Genomic DNA, 21,203 nt, shown 5'->3' with positions numbered 1-21,203 from the left:
GATATGCTTCAAGTTCAAAAGGTACACAGTGGTGGTAAATATACTCATTAAAGTATATTTAGTGTTCAGTGCCCTTGGGCCATATTTATTTTAGTTGCAATGATATATTCAGGTTTATAAATTTATTTTCCTCACTCAGACAATTTATCTACAGGATTCCTATCTTTAATCTGGATACAGGGAGGAGGAAAATATCCGTAAGTGGTTTTCTGCGACAAAGTTTCTGTAGCATACACACATCCTAACCCAGAAGCCACTGCCCTGCAGTAATGTACCAGCATTTCCCATGACAATTTTGTTGCTGATGATTAGAACCGACAGATTACTTTGTGGACATTTTCTTATACATAATGCTAGGTTGTTAACATTCCCCCCAAATGTCTCTACTTTTAATTGATGGAAATATTTATTATATGCAAATAGGCATCTCATTTCAAAATGAACCACAAAATTGATACTGATATTATATGGGATAGTAAAGAGTTTCCAACAATAATAAAATACAGGAAGTATTTTATATAAATAACAAGTTAACATTGAAAATGCGAAATTATCAAAATTGTAACAAAACTATCTTAATAATTTTATAAATAATCCTTTTAGATTAAATTTATAGGACAGTATAGGCACGCTTTTCTTCCTGTTTGCAGTTTGAGAGGAAAGAACAGCAGAACGATCCATATTATTACTAATCTAATGTTCTAATTTAATTTTCTCCCTCTCTCTCTCTCTCTCCTCTAAAAAGCACTCACCATTTTTGGCAATGATAACTGAAAGGTATTCTTTATAAAAGGAGCTCACATAAAGCAGTAAGCTTGGTGCTCGCGCTGTTCGGAAGCTAAATTTGATCATTTCTCTGCTCAGCTTCATGTCGCCATGAAACGAAGCAGCGTGGGAGCTGGAATTTTTACTTAAGGAATAATTTTCTTGAAAATTGTAAATCACAGATGAGCCAGATCCAAAATACGCAGAGATCTCTGAAATGACACACACATTTTATGTTAAAAAAATTAAATACAAGGATCTTATTTCAGCTATATTGATATATTTTTAATTAAAAATATCAAATTATATAGATATAACAAATCGCCCCAAACCAGAATTAAATAACACAGAAAATTAACAGAGCTCTTATGATGGTCCTTGAAATGGCTTTATGCTAGAATTATATGTAATTAATTTACTAGTTAACCTTCTGATTACAAGCATAGCGTTCTCCTCTCTGACATCAGACATAAACCAGGCTTCTTGACTTTCGTCTCCCTTACCGTCCATTTTCTTATTTAAATTTTTGGTCCCATCTATTATTTTGTAACTAGAATACACTAGTCTTCCTATAATAGGAAGGAAGGAAGTTTAAGGGGTCCTCTTACCTTCCAGGATCAACAGGCAGAAATGTTCCTTTTTGCCTAAACACTTTCCCCTATTTATTGTGCCCTACGAGAAGAAGCCAAGTCCTGCGTTAATAGGAGAGGGCAGTGGGCATCTTTGCAGCAGTGATCAACATAAGGAACTCTCCAGCCTCTTTCAGTTTTACAAAATCATAGTACTTTACTTATATGAGATTAATATCCCAAATTCACACACACATGCACGTGCACATACACACACACACACATATACATGTCTATATATACACTTATATACACACACATTTATGTACATATGTATATATGTTTGCATGAAAATGAGGATCTGGAGGAATAACCAGCACTGGATCCTTGAATCCTGCTTCTCTCCATTACTATAAAAGACCAGTTGTGGGATGTGAGTAGCAGATGATGCTTACGGGGTAACATAGCAACGTCTCCGTTCCTTGGCACTGGAGGACTATTTTGTTTGCTTGTTTTATTATGTTATTATAATGAACCTTTTTATAGTCAATATGATATGCAGAGTAGGATTCCTGACTGCACTTAGCGAGCTTAACTAGAAATCATTTTGATTCAGAAAAGGAAGACAAGTTCTTGGGAAGAAGTGGTCTCCACTCTACCTCTAAATGTGAAAAACCTTCTAGAATGATAGCAGCAGGGTGTGAGTTGTTTATCACAGGCGCATTTTAAATAGTAACTTAGTTCTGGTCAAAAGTGGAGGAATTTTAACCCACTTTTCATGAAATAATCCCAAATGCTTTCTGTGCAAAGCAGGGGCTGCTTCAATTTGGAGGCGATTTTTGTTAGCCTTCAAGTAGCCCAGACACACGCAAATAAAGCAACTGAATTAAGCTGGATGGCAGTTTTCTGTGAGCAACTATGAAAGCATAACAAATGTTTGTGTATTCAGAGAAGTCCATCTACAACACTTAATACTATACTCAGTCCTTTCTTTCTTCCATGACATAGGTCTGTGAACCAGACTGAAAAATATTCCACTTCACAGACATTGGCCACATCATAGAGCAAAATGCCAGAGTAATCTTTATTTTGTTACACATCCATATTTAATGGAAAAGTAATTTTTATTCTTTTTCAATGTTTGTTTATTTATCTTTGAGATACAGAGAGAGAGAGGAGTGGGGGAGAGAGAGGGAGAGAGAGGATCCCAACCAGTCTCCGTGCCAGCACAGAGCCCAATGTGGGGCTCGAACTCACAAACCATGAGATCGTGACCTGGGTGGAAATCAAGACTCGGTCATTTAACCGACTGAGCCACCTAGGCACCCCAAAGTTATTTTTATTCTTGGAAAAAAATATGTTTAGCAAAAAACCGAAAAACAATACTTCCTAAATTTCCTTGCATTATTGACTATCTTCATCAAAAATAACAATAATGCCTTTAAAGATTTTAAAATAGAGAACTGCCTGGTGGAACAGGTTTTTAGCATATTTACTTAAGCACATCAACACGGGATAAATAAAAGCAGATTGAGGAGCTAACACTTGAAGACAATGAGAGGAGGGGCGCCTGGGTGCTCAGGCGGTTGGTTAAGCGCCCGACTTCGGCTCAGGTCATGATCTCACAGTCTGTGAGTTCGAGCCCTGCGTCCAGCTCTGTGCTGACAGCTCAGCCTGGAGCCTGCTTTGGATTGTGTGTCTCCCTCTCTCTCGGACCATCCCCTGCTCTTTCTCTCTCTCTCTCTCTCTCTCTCTCTCTCTCTCTCTCTCTCTCTCAAAAATAAATAAACATTAAAAAAAATTTTTTTAAAGACATCAAGAGGCAACTTTAGAGGATTTATCATGGTTTTTCTTTTTTTAAGAATTGAGGCCAATATCTAAGAAATGAAATAGGATTAGCATGAAACAGTTAACTGGCAAAAAAAAAAAAATCAGAAATGGAAATATTTGGGTTTCGAATAGCTACCCAGAAAATGACTACAGGATGTTTTCTTCATATCGGATGAGTTTTCCTGTGAAGACGCCCCACGCCATGCTTACCCTTGGAGCAGAAAGGCCCCGTATATGCAGAGAAGGTGCAGTCACAAGAGAACCCGCTGAGCTTTTCTCTGCATTTCCCTCCATTGAGACACAACTTCCCGTAGCTGCTGCAGTGGCCTCTACAGCCCGGCTCCACGCCAGGGGTCACCTTAGCCCTCTCTTCCAGGTCCAGGGACATCCCGTTCAACTGCAGAGACCGAATGCAGCCCAGAAAGCCCCTCTGTCTGGTGGCTGTTCCACCTAGAAGGGAAATACTGCAAATGGAAACATGTTCCTAGGCGTTTGCTCCAGGATTGAAAGACCCAGCAAAACTGAGGCTTCGCAGGGAAGGGCAAAAGCTGTGGCCTTACAGGGAAGGGCAAGCGTTGGATGAGCCAATATAATTTGGGAAGCAAATTTGTGACAGGATATCGAAAGGATTTAAGAAGATAAAACATTAATTCCATTTTTTCCCAAGGTTGAATTTGTTACACGTTGGTTTTCTAAAAATGATTTATTAAAATATAAGTCGGAGAGGTTCTCTTTTTTAGTTGCTCTCTTTCAGAGAACAAAATGAGGCTATATCTTTCATGCAAAGTAACAAGGAGATGGATTGATACTCGTATGTGGAAGCTAACTTTGTTTTTGGCAATTTTAAATCAGCATATATTTGTGGGTGAGTGCGGCTCGTTCTTCATATTGAAACTTGATCCTGATGCTGGTCTGGTTTTAATTTACTGAGAATTATGAAAGACACCTTGAGTTCTTCTAACTTGACTGTGGACCGATGGGGTCTTTTGGTTATTCTTCCATCAAAAACATGGTAACTGAGATTATCTGCTTCTGTCTGGCATATGTCCCAGTGAATTTTTTTCTAAATACTGGTCCAGGGTGGGTCATTTTAAGCTTGGAAAGATTCTCAACAAACTGGGGAAAGGGGTCAATGGAGAGACGGTGGTGTAGCATTTATTGGATAATACATGACCATATATGCACTTATCAAGTCACCCTGAAGAGGTTGAAGATGTCTGAGCGGAATCAGACCCTGACATTCTATGCCAGTGGCTCTCCAACTTTAAGGAATGTAAATGTCACATGGAAGTCTTCTTAAAAATACAGCCTCGCTCTAAGAAATGCTGATTCTGTGGGCTGGAAATAGGGCTGTGAATCGAAACAATCAACAAGCCTCCCAGGTGCATCATATTCCGGTGGTCACCTGACCACCACATTTTCTGGGCACTATCCTAGTAAGAATGCAAGCTCTAGGAGGATCTTCACCCACCTGTGTGCCCAGGAACCCCCAAAATTAATGCTCCGAACTCGAAGTGGGAAAACAGTACTCTAATCTAAATAGTCTGGATGATTCTACCCAGAGGCATTATTAGATGGTCACGGGTCCTCTACAAAGGAGCTTTGTCAGTGAATGGAGGAGGCTGTCTCACCACCAGAATGTTACACCCACTCCGTACACACTGTCTCTTTCTAGAACATGTTTCCTCCCTCCTCTACCACCACACTTAGCTAGCTCCTGATCTAGCCTTCATTACTTAACATCTCCTTATCTTCAGAAATTAAAGTTGTTGTTGCTGTTTTAACTTTCAGAACCAAAAGTTGGAAAGACCCTAAATGAATCGGCCTTTTGTCACCGTGTACCAGGTGTTACATTTCACCACTTTACTTTTGTATATTATCAGAGTCCCACCATTGGATACACTTTGGGGAAGGCCGCTTCAATCACACTGCACCCCAGCACACAGGACGGTGCCTGACGCAAAATAGCTGTGCAATAATTATTTATAATCATACCTAATTGATCAGCAATTGAAAATAATAACTGATTCTTAATAATTAGATATGAATAATCAGTTAATGCAATGGCTCGTTAAACTGGATTAGGCCATAGGAGTGGGGGCTGGGTGCTTCAAAGGCTGGAGAGAGGAACATCACTGGCCCCATGAGGTGGCTTGAGTCCCCGAAACTGAGAATGAGGATAAAACCCAAGGAATATTTCTGAATACATTAATTCTATATTTTTGGATAATGAAATACCATGAAGGGGAAACTGAAAGGAATCCTAAGAATTTGGGGCTCATGACACTGATGGTATTTAGGATTCAGATTCATAGACATAAGGGTCTCCATGCAAACAACTGTACTTAAATTGGTGTATCGAAGTTGTTTCACTTAACATTGTTTGTGCCTCTTCTATGAAGCAAATACAAGTCTTCAGGGTGTGGGTCATACTTGCTATTTATAAATCAAAATGCAGTGTGGTACGCAGCCAGACATATTCCGATTCCAGTTTCCGTGGGCACGGCAGGGGAAAGGAGTTCACCTCGTCCCAGAGTCTCAGAACAACGGCCAGTCTTCTTGTTCCCTTCCTCCTACATCTACTGTCTCCTTCCATTCTTGAAGCCTCTCTCCTCCCCTTAATCTTAGGACTCCTCTTCTTTTCCTTCCACATTAAAGCTGCCGTTCACCTGCGCTTCAGACCTCCCTATTCTCACACTAACTCATCTCAACAGAACGTCGAGAGCTCAGAGTTAAGTCTTGGACCAAATGCTCTTAGCATCTTTGCTGGAGTTTTCTTTCCTGGGTAAGGAAGTCTTCAGCCTTGCTTTTATCTTTGGCCCAGGAACTCTTTGGAGGAGGGTCAGGTGCTGGGAAGTCTGGATTACAGGTGGATTCCTGGTATATTTACTTTACGTTAGAGTACTTTAAATCATGATATATATGTGTGTGTGTGTGTGTGTGTGTGTGTGTGTGTGTGTGTGTAGTTTATAGTATACAGTCACATTAAATCGTGGTCTGTTAAGCATTTGTCACTCTGTAACATCATTTCCCTGATTTAGGAGTTGATCTCCTTCTGCCAGTGACACCATAAAAACTAAATAACTTGGGAGGCCAACAACTGAATACAATTCCTTTTCATCTGTCCCAGCTTATTTATTCTTATCTATTTTGTTTTGTTCCAGGCGATGAGGACCAAGGAGCATAGAGAATTCCAGGGACAAACCCAGGGGCATAGCTGAGGAAATATTAAAACACACACATTCACTTAGAGGCAGAAAAGGGCAAGAATCTACCGTTGGCCTTTTATTGTATGGGAGTCCCTTTCTTTTAACACCAAACTATGGTCAAAAAAGATCATTTTCATTGTCTTCTACTTCTTAGATCATTTTTGGTTTGGACGGCATTTCGGTTCTACAAGCTCTACTTAGTAGCTCTGTGCTGGGCATCAAGTCTGGCTTTGGAGGTTCAGAATTATATGTAACTGACCTTGCCCTCAAAGAGCACGTGATCTAGTAATAGATTCAGACAGGGAAGCACATGATTACCACATGAGGTTTATGATAGAAATAGGTACCTGGTGGACAAGAAGGTCAGAGGATGGTCCCGGGACATTAATAGGAAACAGCCCCCTTCAAATACATGTATGAGATACATATATTTATAATAGTGAGAAGAAAATCAACACCCAGCCCTGTAAACAGGACATCTGAATTGTGAACTTGCAAAGAGTTCATGTTTACCTAACCAAATAGTTTGAAACTACATTTTTTAATTATCAAAAAAAAAAAAAAAGTCTAATTAAACATAAACATATATGTCTTACAAGTGTGGAGGATTTTTACTTTACCATTAGGTTTCAAGTTAATAACTTCTTATTTTAAGATTAACTATTCTGGAGAACATGGCCAATGTAAATAGTATTGGGCTTGAAAGCTTAATTAAAGATTCCAACAACTGTCCAGGGTTAGAGTAGGTCCAATTAAAATGAGCTGCAGTTTGATTAATTGATTCTGGATGTTTCCACTGAGCTATTATGTTTGGAACTGTCTTCCAATTAATTTCCTATCAATTTACCTGCCATGCTATATCAGATATAATGAATTCTGGAACTTCACAAACACTAGGCATCTTGTGAAACGAATGCCTAACCTTCCTATGTGAAGGAATAAAAACCTGAATCTGTTCACTTACATAACAATACTGGGATCTGCACCTAATAGGTGTGCTAGGTGATGAACAGAGATGGAGTCCAACCCTTTTATCATGTTCATTACTCTCAGGAAGTGAGTCTAAGTGACAGATGCTATTGTCACGAAATACGAGCCGGCTCTTTCCTATGCCAATTTTTTTTTTTTTTTTTTTTGGAGCAGGAAGACCTTTAATTTTTTAATGGCAAATTATTTATGTGCTGTGCTTGAATACTATTGAGGATTAATTGGGAACAACGGCATATTTGCCCAGGGGCCTTAGAAAAAAAAGAAATGAATAACCTCTTCAAAATTTAAAGTTATAGAAACTTGTCTGGCAGAGTACAGGGGCTCTCCCTGACCATGGCACTGTGACAGAGAAAGGCCGCTAAGGCTCTAACCACTGATCAGGTTGGAACAGGAAGGTTGTTGCACATGCATGCAGGGCCCAGGACCAAGTGAGGGGATTAAAGGAAAAACATGGTCTTCTACAGATTATGTATTGGATCTTTAGTCCTGGTCTATTCAGCCATCCTGGGGGAAGGCTTAGCATCGTAGAAATGATGCATTAACGTACAGACCCGTGAGACTGGACCCCAGCAATAACTTTGCCATGGAATGTTCCTCATTGAGGAAAACCCTAGGAGAACTGGGAGGAGGAGGAAGAACTAGCTCTTCCTTAGGTTCAAAGAACTATTATGGTAGAAATAGGAAGCTGTGAAGCAACAGTATCATAGTGCAGAAAATGCAGGTGCTATTCTCTGACCCAACGTCAACGGTGAGCACATGCTCTCATGGTAGTGACAGCAGAAAAATGTGGGTCTATTTAGATTTCTTATATGCCAATGCCATAGCACCTCTCTGGTCTGACCCATTTTAAAGAAATGAACTGTTCGTGGTATTAGTCATATTCTCTGCTCTGAAGAGATCCCATCTGAATTCAGATTTCAGTCAACAGTCACCAAGATCTGTTTGCTAAACAGGCAAAAGTAAACTGAGTGCTTCTGAAGCTGATCATGAAAAAGACATCTCAAGGAAGAGAGAACACAATAGAAGTGATATGATTACATTAAAGAGAAATGTGACTTTCATTGCATTGCACTTGGGTAATGTGGGAACATACTTACTACAAAAGAAAACCAGGCTGAAAGAAAAATTACTCAGACATAAAACTATTGCCATTCTCTTCCCATAACTATTTTAGCCTATCAAAAGTAAACCAGAAGTAAAAAGAAAAAATCTAGAATATATTATGATTAATGACTCTGTTCATCAAAAGACACCATTAAGTATATGAAAATACAAGGGCGCCTGGGTGGCTCAGTCGGTTAAGTGTTCAACTTCAGCTCAGGTCATGATCTCACAGTTCGTAGGTTCAAGCCCCACGGTGGGCTCTGTGCTGCCAGCTCAGAGCCTGGAGCCTGATTTTGGATTCTGTGTCTCCCTCTCTGCCCCTCCCCTGCTCATGCTCTCTTTCTCAAAAAATAAATGAACATTAAAAGATTTTTTAAAAAAACTAAAAAAAAGTATATGAAAATACAATCCACAGAAAGAGAGAAGAAATCTGTAATAACGTTACCTGAAATAAATCCAAAATTCTTATAAACCTTTAAAAAAAAAAAGAAGAAGACAACCCTGTAGAAAATGGGCAACAGATCTGAACAGCCACGTCACAAAGGAGGATATCCAAATGGTCAATAGCTATCTGGCAGTGTCTTTTAAGGCTTAACATATGCGCATCTTATGACCCAGTAATTCCACTGTTAGGTAGAGACCCAACAGAAATACAAGCATATGTTCACCAAAAGACCAGTACAAGGATATATTTGTGATATCCAACTTTGCAAGCGCACAAATGCCCATCCACAGTAAATAAATCTACCTTTGTACCGGTCATGTCAGTTTCCCAAAATATCCCTGAGCGATACTAATGTGCAACTAACAGTGATCACCAAACTTCAGACCTTCGACAGGCTCAGAGTTCAACATTAACCCTCACGTGTGGCATTTAGAAACTGTTTGCTCTAGAAGCCCAATAAATATTTGTGGATTTGATGCAATTCAAATGACTTATGCATCCATGTCAGGAGTTCTTACTTCTCCTTCAGGTCCTAGTCACAAAGTATTGAGATGGAGTTTGCCCCATTTAAAAAAACCTGTCAGTAAAAGAATTTAGACTGCAAACAAAAATTGCAGAGCTAGTTGAATGAAAATCAATTCAAGGCTAATTTAAGAAGCTTCTAAGAAAAATGCTGAGTTTACAAACCAAAATAGAAAATGACCACTGTCACATTTCAGCTTAAAAAAATGATTGATTCTTTTCTCTCCATCATTTCCGTGGTTGGGGAATGTTTGCGGGTGAATGATAACAGCAATGACTCTCGACATTGAGACTTCACTGTAACAAGGTCAAGGACATATGTTTAATATACCAATTAACATCATGCCACTAAACTTATTTTTTAAGGTAATAAATAGAATGTCTGAGTAGGACTTTTTAACTCAGACACATCATAAATCACATACACGCACAAAGGACAAAGTGAAAGAATGTGAAAAGGTCAGTAGAGACTCAGTGCCATAAATAAGAACAAGAATGGAGAAAGAACTAGAAGGCTCGAACTAAAGGGTGAATTGCCATTTTTATTATGAGAAGCCATCTGACAGTTGGGATATTTGGGGAAGGAGCGGAGACTGTCACTGCATTGGTGTTCACTGTTTCTAATCACATTACATTCACGTTAAATGTTTCCACTGCCTCATACAAGGCTTTGTGTTCATTATTTCATTACTCCTTCACTTTGCACGGAATCCTATAGTTTGGTTTAGATGAAGATACTTGTTCTAACGTTTGGAACTGCAGGTATTGTTAAAAACCTTCCGTTCTATCATTCTTTGGTGTAGACTAACAGTAGTTCCATCTCTGAAATGACCATTTCCTTTATTTCCATTTCAATGTCCTAGATCATTGTTGCCCAGCGGAATCACGTTTTTATCTTGCTTTCTGCTTATTTTCACTGATTTTGTTCAGAAGGTGAAGCATTAGTCTGGCCTCAGAGTTACACTCTGAGATGTGGACACACTTCATGATTGTGGTCTTTAGAGGAGAGAGTGAAGCCAGCAATGGAGAGAGTGCCGAATCCTACCCACTAGACCATCAGGGAGGTTTGAAGCCAGTAATGGAGAAAACACCTTAGATGTTTTCCATGACATCCCATCCTACTAGTCACTTCTGAGACACCACCCAAAAAAGAAAAAAAAGTAATGTCCACATTGTGGACATATCAACATTGACCAGGCTGTGGTAGCACAGTGAGATGGAGAATATAACTGGAATCAAAATTAACACATATCCAGATATCCACATTTTACTTGTAGGTAAAAGTGTTAAAGATATATCTCAAACAAATATATTTCTACATTATCAAATTTTCTATTGTTTCGTATTTGTCGTATTATAAAATAACTTTATTTGGTATTTGAAATATTCCACAATAGTGTTAATGTTTTCTGCCAAATTTGTTTACAAGCAAGAAGGTACATTTCTGGCAAAAGCGACTAAATGCTGGGATACTAACATAATCTATCTTCGAGTGACTAACATGAGCTTAGTCTTACAGTTGAGGACGGCTCAGTCGGCTGAGCGTCTGACTTTGGCTCAGGTCATGGTCTTGCCGTCCATGAGTTCAACCCCACATCAGGCTCACTGATGTCAGTGCAGAGCCTGGTTTGGATCCTCTGTCTCCCTCTCTCTCTGCCCCTCCCCCACTTGCACTCTCTCAAAAATAAATAAAACATTAAAAAAAGTTTTTTAAAAAGACGTGTTTCTATGTAACTGAAATCACCATCATCATCATCATCATCATCATCACTGTCTGGATTTAAACATTTTTTTAGGAGAAAAAAGTTATACTGAACTATAGACTTACTCTTTATAGTTACATTTATCTCATTAATATATACTGATACCCCAAAACAAATGATAGTCATTACGCACACTTAAGAATACTGATTAGCCATAATTAATTTTAAGAATGATGGGTGAACTACAAATTAAACTCTTGAACTTGTAAGTAAGGGGAATGAAATTACCTTTTAAACTGTGAACCAGAAGATCAATTCTGTTGCATTAGAAGAGAGACTCCTACTCACCCACAGAGTCATGACTCTGGGAACACACTTAGCTCTAGAATATTGGAAGGTATTCATATGTGGGGAAACAGTGTCCAAGAGAAGGTGCCTTCTACATCTGACATGTACTGGCACAGAACATATGAACAAAGAAGCCCGATTTCCTGGGAGAGTGTGATTATGGGGTGGGTGGGATCTCACTGAAGAAAAGGAAAGAGGGGAGATATTTTCTCCAGGGTGTGAAGAAGGACCACCAGTCTTTTGCTGCCTTGAAAGAGTATGGTTTATAGAGTTTGTAGTATATAATCTAGACTGAAGGGTCAGGGAACGGCTTGAATCATCCTCCAGGGTAGGATAAAGGAAGAAAACAAGAAAAGCTAACTTCCGTTGAAATTGAAAAGTGCGAAATGATGTGAGAATCCCAGAGACCTAAGAGAAGTGTCTTGTCCCCGAGAAGATTAGCAGGAGTAAGTAGTCACACACTAACAGCAACAACAAATCCACCACAAGTTGTGTGTATATACACTTAAAGTATGGCCCAACTCTGCTTTTCACCGTGTCTGCTTCAGCCCACACCAACGTCATCTCTCACAGGGACCACTGCCCTAGCCTGCTTCTACCCTGTTCCCTCCATCCACATTCTTCACAGTGGTCAGGAAGACGTGGAAAGGTACATTAGATCATGCGCTCCTCTGAGCCTCAGAATAAGATACAAATTCCTCACCACAGTCTCAAGACCCAGTCAAGTTGACCATGATTTGCAACAGGCTTTCCCTCAGACCAACTCTACTGTTCTGCTGCCATGGCTTCCTCCTTGCTCCCTGACTCCTTCACTTCGCTTTGAGCCATGGTTCTTCTGCTGGGAATTCTCTCCCTCCAGACGTTCACGTTCCCTCTTCTGCTTCCTGTGGCCTCTGTTCAAATGTAAGGTCCTCAGAGAGCACTCTCCTGACCACCCTGCTCAAAGTAGAAGCCCCTTAACCCAATTTATTGCTTGACTTTTTATAGTGTTGATCATTATCTGAAATTGTGTCTGTATATACATATATACACACACACAGATATATGTGTGCATACATGCATGTGTGTATAATATATGTGTATTAACAACATATGTTATAAATAATAACTATATTATCTTACTATTTACTCTTTTATTGGCTGCCTCTTGTCTCTTCCACTGAAATATACTATAAGGAATGCAGAGAGCTACTTTTTTGGTCTCAGTAAATGCTACACTAAGTTAGCTCTGATTTTTATTGATTTTTTGCTAGTTTTCCACCCACTTTGCACGAATTCATTGTAACTTTAAAAAAATTTTTTAACATTTATTTATTTTTGAGAGACAGAGAGAGACCGAGCACAAGCAGGGGAGGGGCAGAGAGACAGGGAGACACAGAATCCAAAGCAGGCTCCAGGCTCTGAGCTGTCGGCACAGAGCCTGATGCGGGGCTCGAACCCGTGAACCATGAGACCATGACCTGATCTGAAGTCAGACGCTCAACCGACTGAGCCATCAGGCACCCCACATTGTAACTTTTTAAATTATGATTTAACTCCCATTGAAGTATGTTAATCTAGAAATTTAAAAAATATCTTGATGTGTTTATTAGTAATATTATAAATTGATAAGTTAATATTCCGTCTTGTAAGTGTCATTTTTTAATGACTAGGTTGGGGCCTGTTCCTAAGAGCGTGGTCTACTCATGTGGTAGAAATAGAGATAAAAGAAAACCCTGATGTGCTCTTTGGCAGCCAGTGACCTGCCTCTCCCTAAGCCTTTTTTAAAACATGGGTCCTTAAATGCTCCCCAATCAAGAGACACAGGGCATCAGAACGGATAAAAAACCAAGACCCATAAATATGCTGGTTGAAAGAGACCCATTTTAGACCCAAAGACACCTCCAGTTTTAAAGTGAGGAGGTGGAGAACCATTTGTCATGCTAAGGGACATCAAAAGTAAGCTGGCATAGCCATACTGGGGCCAAAATCAGACAAACTAGACTTTTAACCAAAGACTGTAAAAAGAGATGAAGAAGGGCACTATCGCCTAATAAAATAAAGAGGTCTATCCAACAAGGTCTAACAATAGTAACTATTTTTGCATTCAACTTGGGAGAAGCCAAATATCTAAATCAATAAACAACACACTTACTGAAATTCATTGGTAACAATACTGTAATAGTAGAAGACTTCAACAGTCTCCTTACAGCAACGGACGGATAATCTAAAGCACACAATCAACTGGGAAACAATGGCTTTGAATGACACACCGGACCAGATGGACTTAACAGATATATTCAGAGGATTTCATCCCAGAGCAGCAGAAGACACATTTAGAATGCACGTGGAACATTTTCCAGAAGAGATCACATACTGGGTCACAAATCAGGCTTCAACCAGTACAAAAAGATTGAGATCATTCTTTGCATATTTTCAGACCACACTGAAACTTGAAGTCAACCACAAGAAAAAATCTGGAAAGACTACAAATATATGGAGGATAAAGAACATCCTGTTAATGAATGAATGGGTTAACCAGGAAATTAGAGAAGAAATTGAAAAAAATACATGGAAGCAAATGAAAATGAAAACACAATAGTCCAAAACCTTTGGGATACAGGAAAGGTGGTCTTACGAGGGAAGTACATAGTGAGAAGTCGGGAAGAAGAGGGAAGTAGATAGCTTCCTCAATCAGGAAGCAAGAAAAGTCTCAAATATACAAACTAACCTTACACCTAAAGGAGCTGGAAAAAGAACAGCAAATAAAACCCAAAGCCAGCAGAAGAAGAGAAATAATAAAGATTACACCAGAAATAAAGGATATACAAATTAAAAAAAAAACAAAACAATAAAACTCCGAGATGGTTCTTGGAAAGAATTAACAAAATTGATAAACCCCCTAGCCAGACTTATCAAAAAGAAAAGAGAAAGGACCCAATAAATAAAATCATGAATGAAAGAGGAGAGATCACAACCAACACCACAGAAATACAATTATAAGAGAATATCATGAGCAATTATATGCCAACAAACTGGGCAATCTGGAAGAAATGGATAAATTCCTAGAAACCTATAAACTACCAAATCTGAAACAGGAAGAAATAGAAAATTTGAACAGGCCCATAACCAGCAAATAAATAGGATCAGTAATCAAAAATCTTCCAACTCTCAAAGGTCCAGGGCCAGATGGCTTCCCAGAGGAATTCTAGCAAACATTTAAAAAGAGTTAAAACCTATTCTTCTGAACTGTTCCAAAAAGAGAAATGGAAGGAAAACTTCCAAACTCATTCTATGAGGTCAGCATTGCCTTGATTCCAAAACCAGACAAAGATCCCACTAAAAAGGAGAACTACAAACCAACATCCCTGATGAACACGGATGCAAAAATTCTCAACTAGATACTAGCAAATCGAATCCGACAGTACATTAAGAGAATTATTCACCACATTCAAGTGGGAGTCATTCTTGGCCTGCAGGAGTGGTTCCATATTCAAATCAATCAATGTGATACACCACATTAATAAAAGAACAGAAAAGAACCATATGATCTTTTCAATAGATGCAGAAAAGGCATGTGACAAAATACAGCATCCTTTCTTGATAAAAACCCTCAATGAAGTAGGGACAGAAGGAAATCTCAACATCATAAAGGCCATATACGAAAGACCCACAGCTAATATCATACTTAATCGGGAAAAACTGAGAGCATTTCCCCTAAAGTCAGGAATACAACACGGATGTCCACTCTCACCGCTTTTATTCCACATAGCGCTGGAATTCCTAGCCTCAGCAGACAACAAAAAGAAATAAAAGGCATCCAAATTGGTAAGGATAAAGTCAAACTTTCACTCTTCACAGATTTCACTCTACATGGAAAACCTGAAAGACTCCACCGAAAAACTGCTGGAGCTGACACACGAATTCAGCAAAGTTGCAGGGTATGAAATCAATGTATAGAAATTGGTTGCATTTTGATACACCAACAGTGAAGCGGCAGAAAGAGAAATCAAGGAATCTATCCCATTTACAATTGCACCAAAAACCATAAGATACCTGTGGATAAACCCAACCAAACAGGCAAAAGATTTGTGCTCTGAAAACCAAAGAACATTTATGAAAAAACTGAAGAAGAAACAAAGAAATGGAAAAACATTCCATGCCTTTGATTCGAAGAGTAGATATTGTTAAAATGTCTACACCACACAAAGCAATCTACACATTCAATGCAATCCCTATCAAAATAACACCAGCATTTTTCACAGACCTAGAACAAATATCCTAAAATTTGTATTTGAACCATAAAAGACCCCAAATAGCCAAAGTAATGTTCAAAAAGAAAAGCAAAGTAGGAGGTATCACAATGCCAGACTTCCAGCTGTATTACAAAGCTGTGATCATCAAAACAGTAAAGTACTGGCAAAAAAGAGACACATAGATCAATGGAACAGAATGGAGAACCCAGAATTGGACCCATAACTTTATGCTCAACTAATCTTTGACAAAGCAGGAAAGTATATCCGATGGAAAAAAAGACAACTGCTTCAACAAACGGTGTTGGGAAAATGGACGGCAGCATACATAAGAATGAACCTGGACCGCTTTCTTACACCATACACAAAAACAAACTCAAAATGGATGAAAGACCTACATGTAAGATAGGAAACCATCAAAATCCTGGAGGAGAACACAGGCAGTAACCTCTTTGACTCTGGCTGGAGCAAATGCTTACTAGACACATCTCCAGAGGCAAAGGAAACAAAATAAACTACCGGGACCTCATCAAGATAAAAAACTTCTGCACAGTGAAGAAAACAATCAACAAAACTAAAATACAACCTAGGCAATGGGAGAAGGTATTTGCAAATGACATAATGGGTAAATGGCTAGTATCCAAAATCTATAAAGAACTTATGAAACTCAACACCCAAAAAATAAATAATCCAGTGGAATAATGGGAAGGAGGTATGAACAGACATTTCTCCAAAGAAGACATCCAGATGGCTAATAGACACATGAAAAAATGCTCAATATCACTCATCATTGGGGAAATACAATCAAAACCACAATGAGATATTACCTCACACCTGTCAGAATGGCTAAAATGAACAACTCAGGAAACAACTGATGTTGATGAGGACGTGGAAAAAGGGAAATCCTCTTACGCTATTGGTGGGACTGGTGTAGCCACTCCGGAAAACAGTGTGGTTTCTCAAAAAGTTGAAAATAGAACTACCCTCAGACCCAGCATTGCACTACTAGGTATTTTACCCAAAGGATACAAAAATACCAATTCAAAGGGGCACACGCACCCCAACTTTCACAGCAACACTATCAGCAATAGCCAAATTATGGGAAGAGCCCAAATGTCTATTGACTGGCTGTGCTCGCTTCGGCAGCACATATACAAATGTCTATTGACTGGTGAAAGGATAAATAAGATGTGGTGTGTGTATATATATATATATATATATATATATATATATATATATATATACAATGGAATAATACTCAGCCACCAAAAAGAATGAAATCTTGCCATTTGCAAAAACGTGGATGGAGCTAAAGTGTATTAATGCTAAGCGAAGTAAGTCAGGCAGAGAAAAGACAAATACCGTATGATTTCACTCATATGTGGAATTAAGAAACAAAACAAATGAACATAGGGGAAGGGAAGAAAAAATAAGACCAAACAGTGAGGGAGTTAAGAGACTTAACTATAGAGAGCAAACTGAGGGCTGATGGAAGGAAGTGGGTGGGAGATGGGCTATATGGGTGATGGGCATTAAAAAGGGCACTTGTAACTGCCCGGCTAGCTCAGTCGGTAGAGCATGAGACTCTTAAAAAGGGCACTTGTTGAGTTGAACACTGGGTGTTGTATGTAAGTGATGGATGACTGAATTCTACTCCTGAAACCAATATTACACTATATGTTAACAGTTAACATGAATTTAAGTACAATCTTGGAAGAAAGTAAAATAAAATAAAATAAAATAAAATAAAGTAAAATAAAACGAGTTCTTCTTTCAATATCATCACATTAACCATGTCAATTTTCTCAGTTACCTGTGAGTAAAAAGAAGGGAACTGTATAAACAGATTTTTATTAAGAGTAGATACATTTTTCAGAGATCTTTCTGCCTTTTTAATTTTCTATGACTTGACTTAAACACAGCGAGGATTTTAGTTTATAAAACTTTCACATAGGGCAGCCTTTGGATTTGAACACATATGGGGATGTCAAAAGCCTAACCAATTGCCTCCATAAAGATGAAATCTCTTAGGTATATTTATTAAAATTATAACACATGATTGATGGCAGAAGACTCAAGTCTGTTCCAACACAGTCTTCTGATATAATAATAGTGCTTCCAGCCACTACAGCTACCTGAAATCAAATTAAGGCCCGGATTCCTATCAGACACAATACATAGTGACTTCATTTCTATGAAGTTAAAATTTGCACAAAGGATAAAAGGTCACGTTCAGGCGAACTGCAGCAGACCTCACTGTAAAATTCGAGGACTGTTTCAGCCTTCTCAATTTCCAAGAATAGTAAGGCTATTTCCAAGATACTGACAGATTTTAAATTGCCATACCTTTGGTTGCAGCGATCTCTCAGGTTTTGTAATTCAGGAAATATCTGTGTCAATTTCCTGAGTTTCTAGCATGTTACTAAAAGTTAGGTCTTTCAAGTATTCCTCATTATTTCCATACCCTTAAATCAGTCGAGTGGCCATAAGATCATGATTAGATTGTCTATTACAGTGCCCTATTCATAGAATCTGCTCATTAAATATTTATTGAGTGAAAGAATAAATGATAGAAGTAAGGAGTATATAAATTCATTAGAAATCCCAAATATGTCTTAATCAAGTAAGTCACAAATAGGCTTATCTTTTGCAGTGAGAGTAATAAACAAGATTATTAAGCAACGAACGATGTAATAGGTATATTGAATTTTATTCTAAAACACAACTGTTAAAAATGCTTGAAAAAAAGTTTCTCATCATGTATAACCTATCCTGCTTTTATAGCATTGCCGTGCCCTTTTTTGCATTAAAATATCTGAAAAGTGATCAAGTAAGAAATAATTCCTTGCACTCATGGTCGATGAGTTCTGTAAAGTAATTAGCAAGATTAAAAATAAACACTTCCAGAAGGATTCCAGCATCAAGTGTATAGATACCAAGTGAATGTATTTAGGCAATAAAGGAACATTTGGATATAAGTATGAGGTAGGTGATCAGAAGGCATCCAAAAATAGGCAAAATGAGAGACACCAGCAGAACTGATGGTTTATACACTTTGTTCCTGCTTTTCCTTTTTTCTTCTACTGGCCTGTTTTTTGACGAGGGTCCCTGGTTGGCATCAGCTGGAATTACAGGGAGAGTTCCTTAAATCCTCTGGGAAGAGAGATAAACACCTCCAACATAACACTAAAAGCACTAACGTAAAAACAAACAAACAAAGCAAACAGATTACATAATCTGTAATAGTAAGAATCCAGATTTAGGCATTAATCAAATACAAATTTAAATCTCACTTACTAGGTAGATTCCTGAAGGCAAGGCATTTAGATCCCTGGTAGCTCAGTCACCTCATCTGTAAAATGGGGTTAACTCATTTCACAGGTTTGGGTACCAGGAAGGCATAAAACACCTGGCACAGCCTGGAACGTAGGTTCTCAGTAAACAGTGGTTTGTTGTGGCTGTTACCACTATTTTTATTGTTGGTATTATTTCATTTTGGCCCACAACTGCGCTGACATCATAGAGTTAAATGACGACAGAACTTACCCACGAAGAGTTGACTGTTGAGCTGTAAAAGGACATGGCCGTCAGTGGGAGCAGGCTGCGTCTTCGGTAAGAGCTGATCCACTTGGATAGTTGCCTCTTTCATGTTCCTTTCAACTTTGACGTGGTGCCACTGGTTGTCATTGAAATGAGTGGGTGACTGCACTGAGATTTCAAAAGGTCCATTCCCCACATCAAATGAAAAGGTCACTACTGCCGGTGCTGGAAATATGAGATACGAAGATTGTTCAAGTTAGTCCACACGGGGGAAAGCGGAGTCCTCTTTAGGAACAGCGCCATAGCATAGCAGTCAGGAAATATAAAGATAAGGGCTCAAATCTTATGGAAGGAACCGATGACGTCAGTAAAAGACAGAGGGGGAATAAGACAGTCAAACACATTTGGGAAAAAACTCCGATCTTAAAAAAATTCATCCTCAGAGTTAATTTCTCATATTGAGAAAAGAGTAAAGCTATTTGGCCAGAATAAGAAAACTAAATAGGCTCTGGCCTTTTATGTAAAAATAATTTTTACAATGATTCAAAGTTTCTATAATTTTAAAAGCATGTAATATACATTTGATATTAAGATACTAATGGTGGTCTAAGCGTATACCAAAATTATAAGGCTGGGGATCTAATTAACTTTGTAACTGACTGAGAATTTAGTTTTTAGAAAATTTTAATTATCTGAATTTAAAACCCTTCTTAAATTGGTTCTAGAGAATACCAATTATATTCCCAAATTATCGTGTTAAATATTAAATTATTTTCTTGCAAAAAGGCTAACAATATCAGATTTTTTTCAAAAGGACACAATGAAGAGATTCAGCTGATAAAGTAGAAACACAGTACTTTAACAATTAGTTAAAGGATTTACTACTAAATAGAATTCCACAGGCCTCTAAGGAAAAGGAGACTCACAGCGTAGCTCTATCCTTATAAAATCGGTAATCCCCAGGTTCTCTAAAAATACCCCAGATGAAGCTGTTGTCTTAAAAAAGAAAGACACATCTGCACTAAGTTCTCCATGGAAAGTAGGAAAATGAAGGTATGAAGCCTCAGTATTGAAGGAAGCTGAATTCCAAAATGATCCTGTTTGAAAAAAAAAAAAAAAGGAAAAAATCAAAAAGAAAAATTCATGAAATGAATGGCATAATTACATTTTCAATTTTTAGTATTTCTGCTACTAAAAATATTGCTAATTTATACAAACCCGCTTTTCTTTTTTCTATTAACTATATACTTAGGCAACAGGACATGGGCATAAGAATGGAGATTTTACAAGGATCGTGATCCTGGATTCCTTCCAACATAGGAGAGGAATGATCACTACAGAAATGGTCCGAATGTTATATTTTATGTAACAAAAATAAGCCTCACCCCAAATACCACCCTCTGCCAAAGTGATGTGGTAAAAATCTCCCAAATATTCACTAATAGACTTAATTTTTTTATAACTTGAAAACTGAAACACCTACATTCCTTTGAATAACAAAACTCTAAAGAAGCTCAAAGCGTTTTTTGTTCTGACACTTCTAACACACACACTTCACAGAGTTACGCCTTCAACTAACTGTTTTCATTAATGGGCCTTGTGATTTTCTAAACTGAGACTGGCATTCAAAATCTTCTCACCTAATTAAAGATCAAGACACTACTTACTTTCCTGATCTTCTCACAAAAATGCTCTTTCCATTCAAAATTATCTTTTACTTTGCTTGTAATAGTGAAGTGATCAACAGTAGGAAAGGGCTCTCGAAAAGTTTAAAAATGCTCAATATAAGGAGAAAATGTGCAAAAGGTTGGGGGTAGAAATTAAGGGATTTGAAAACAATTATGTGGACTATTAATTGAATTATAATTTCTGTCCACATGCCACTTCTCATCTTCACTTTCCCATTCTGTTTTTTTTTGGGGGGGAGCAGTTATAACTACAACTTT

At 38.2% G+C, this 21,203-nt stretch overlaps 1 protein-coding gene across 1 annotated transcript in view; it reads right to left on the bottom strand.

The window, feature by feature from the left end:
* Nucleotides 1-21,203, bottom strand: part of CNTNAP4 (contactin associated protein family member 4) — a 251,334-nt gene that overhangs the window by 18,880 nt on the left and 211,251 nt on the right. Inside the window, exons 16-19 of the mRNA XM_049622706.1 lie at nucleotides 20,184-20,354; nucleotides 19,264-19,482; nucleotides 3,375-3,614; nucleotides 753-977 (exon numbers count right to left, since the gene is read on the bottom strand). Of these exons, the coding sequence (XP_049478663.1) occupies nucleotides 753-977; nucleotides 3,375-3,614; nucleotides 19,264-19,482; nucleotides 20,184-20,354 (855 nt within the window). The remainder of the gene's footprint in view (nucleotides 1-752; nucleotides 978-3,374; nucleotides 3,615-19,263; nucleotides 19,483-20,183; nucleotides 20,355-21,203) is intronic.

Source organism: Panthera uncia (assembly GCF_023721935.1).
Source record: "Panthera uncia isolate 11264 chromosome E2 unlocalized genomic scaffold, Puncia_PCG_1.0 HiC_scaffold_20, whole genome shotgun sequence".
NCBI classification, from domain to species: domain Eukaryota; kingdom Metazoa; phylum Chordata; class Mammalia; order Carnivora; family Felidae; genus Panthera; species Panthera uncia.
This window is presented reverse-complemented; position numbering and strand designations above follow the sequence as displayed.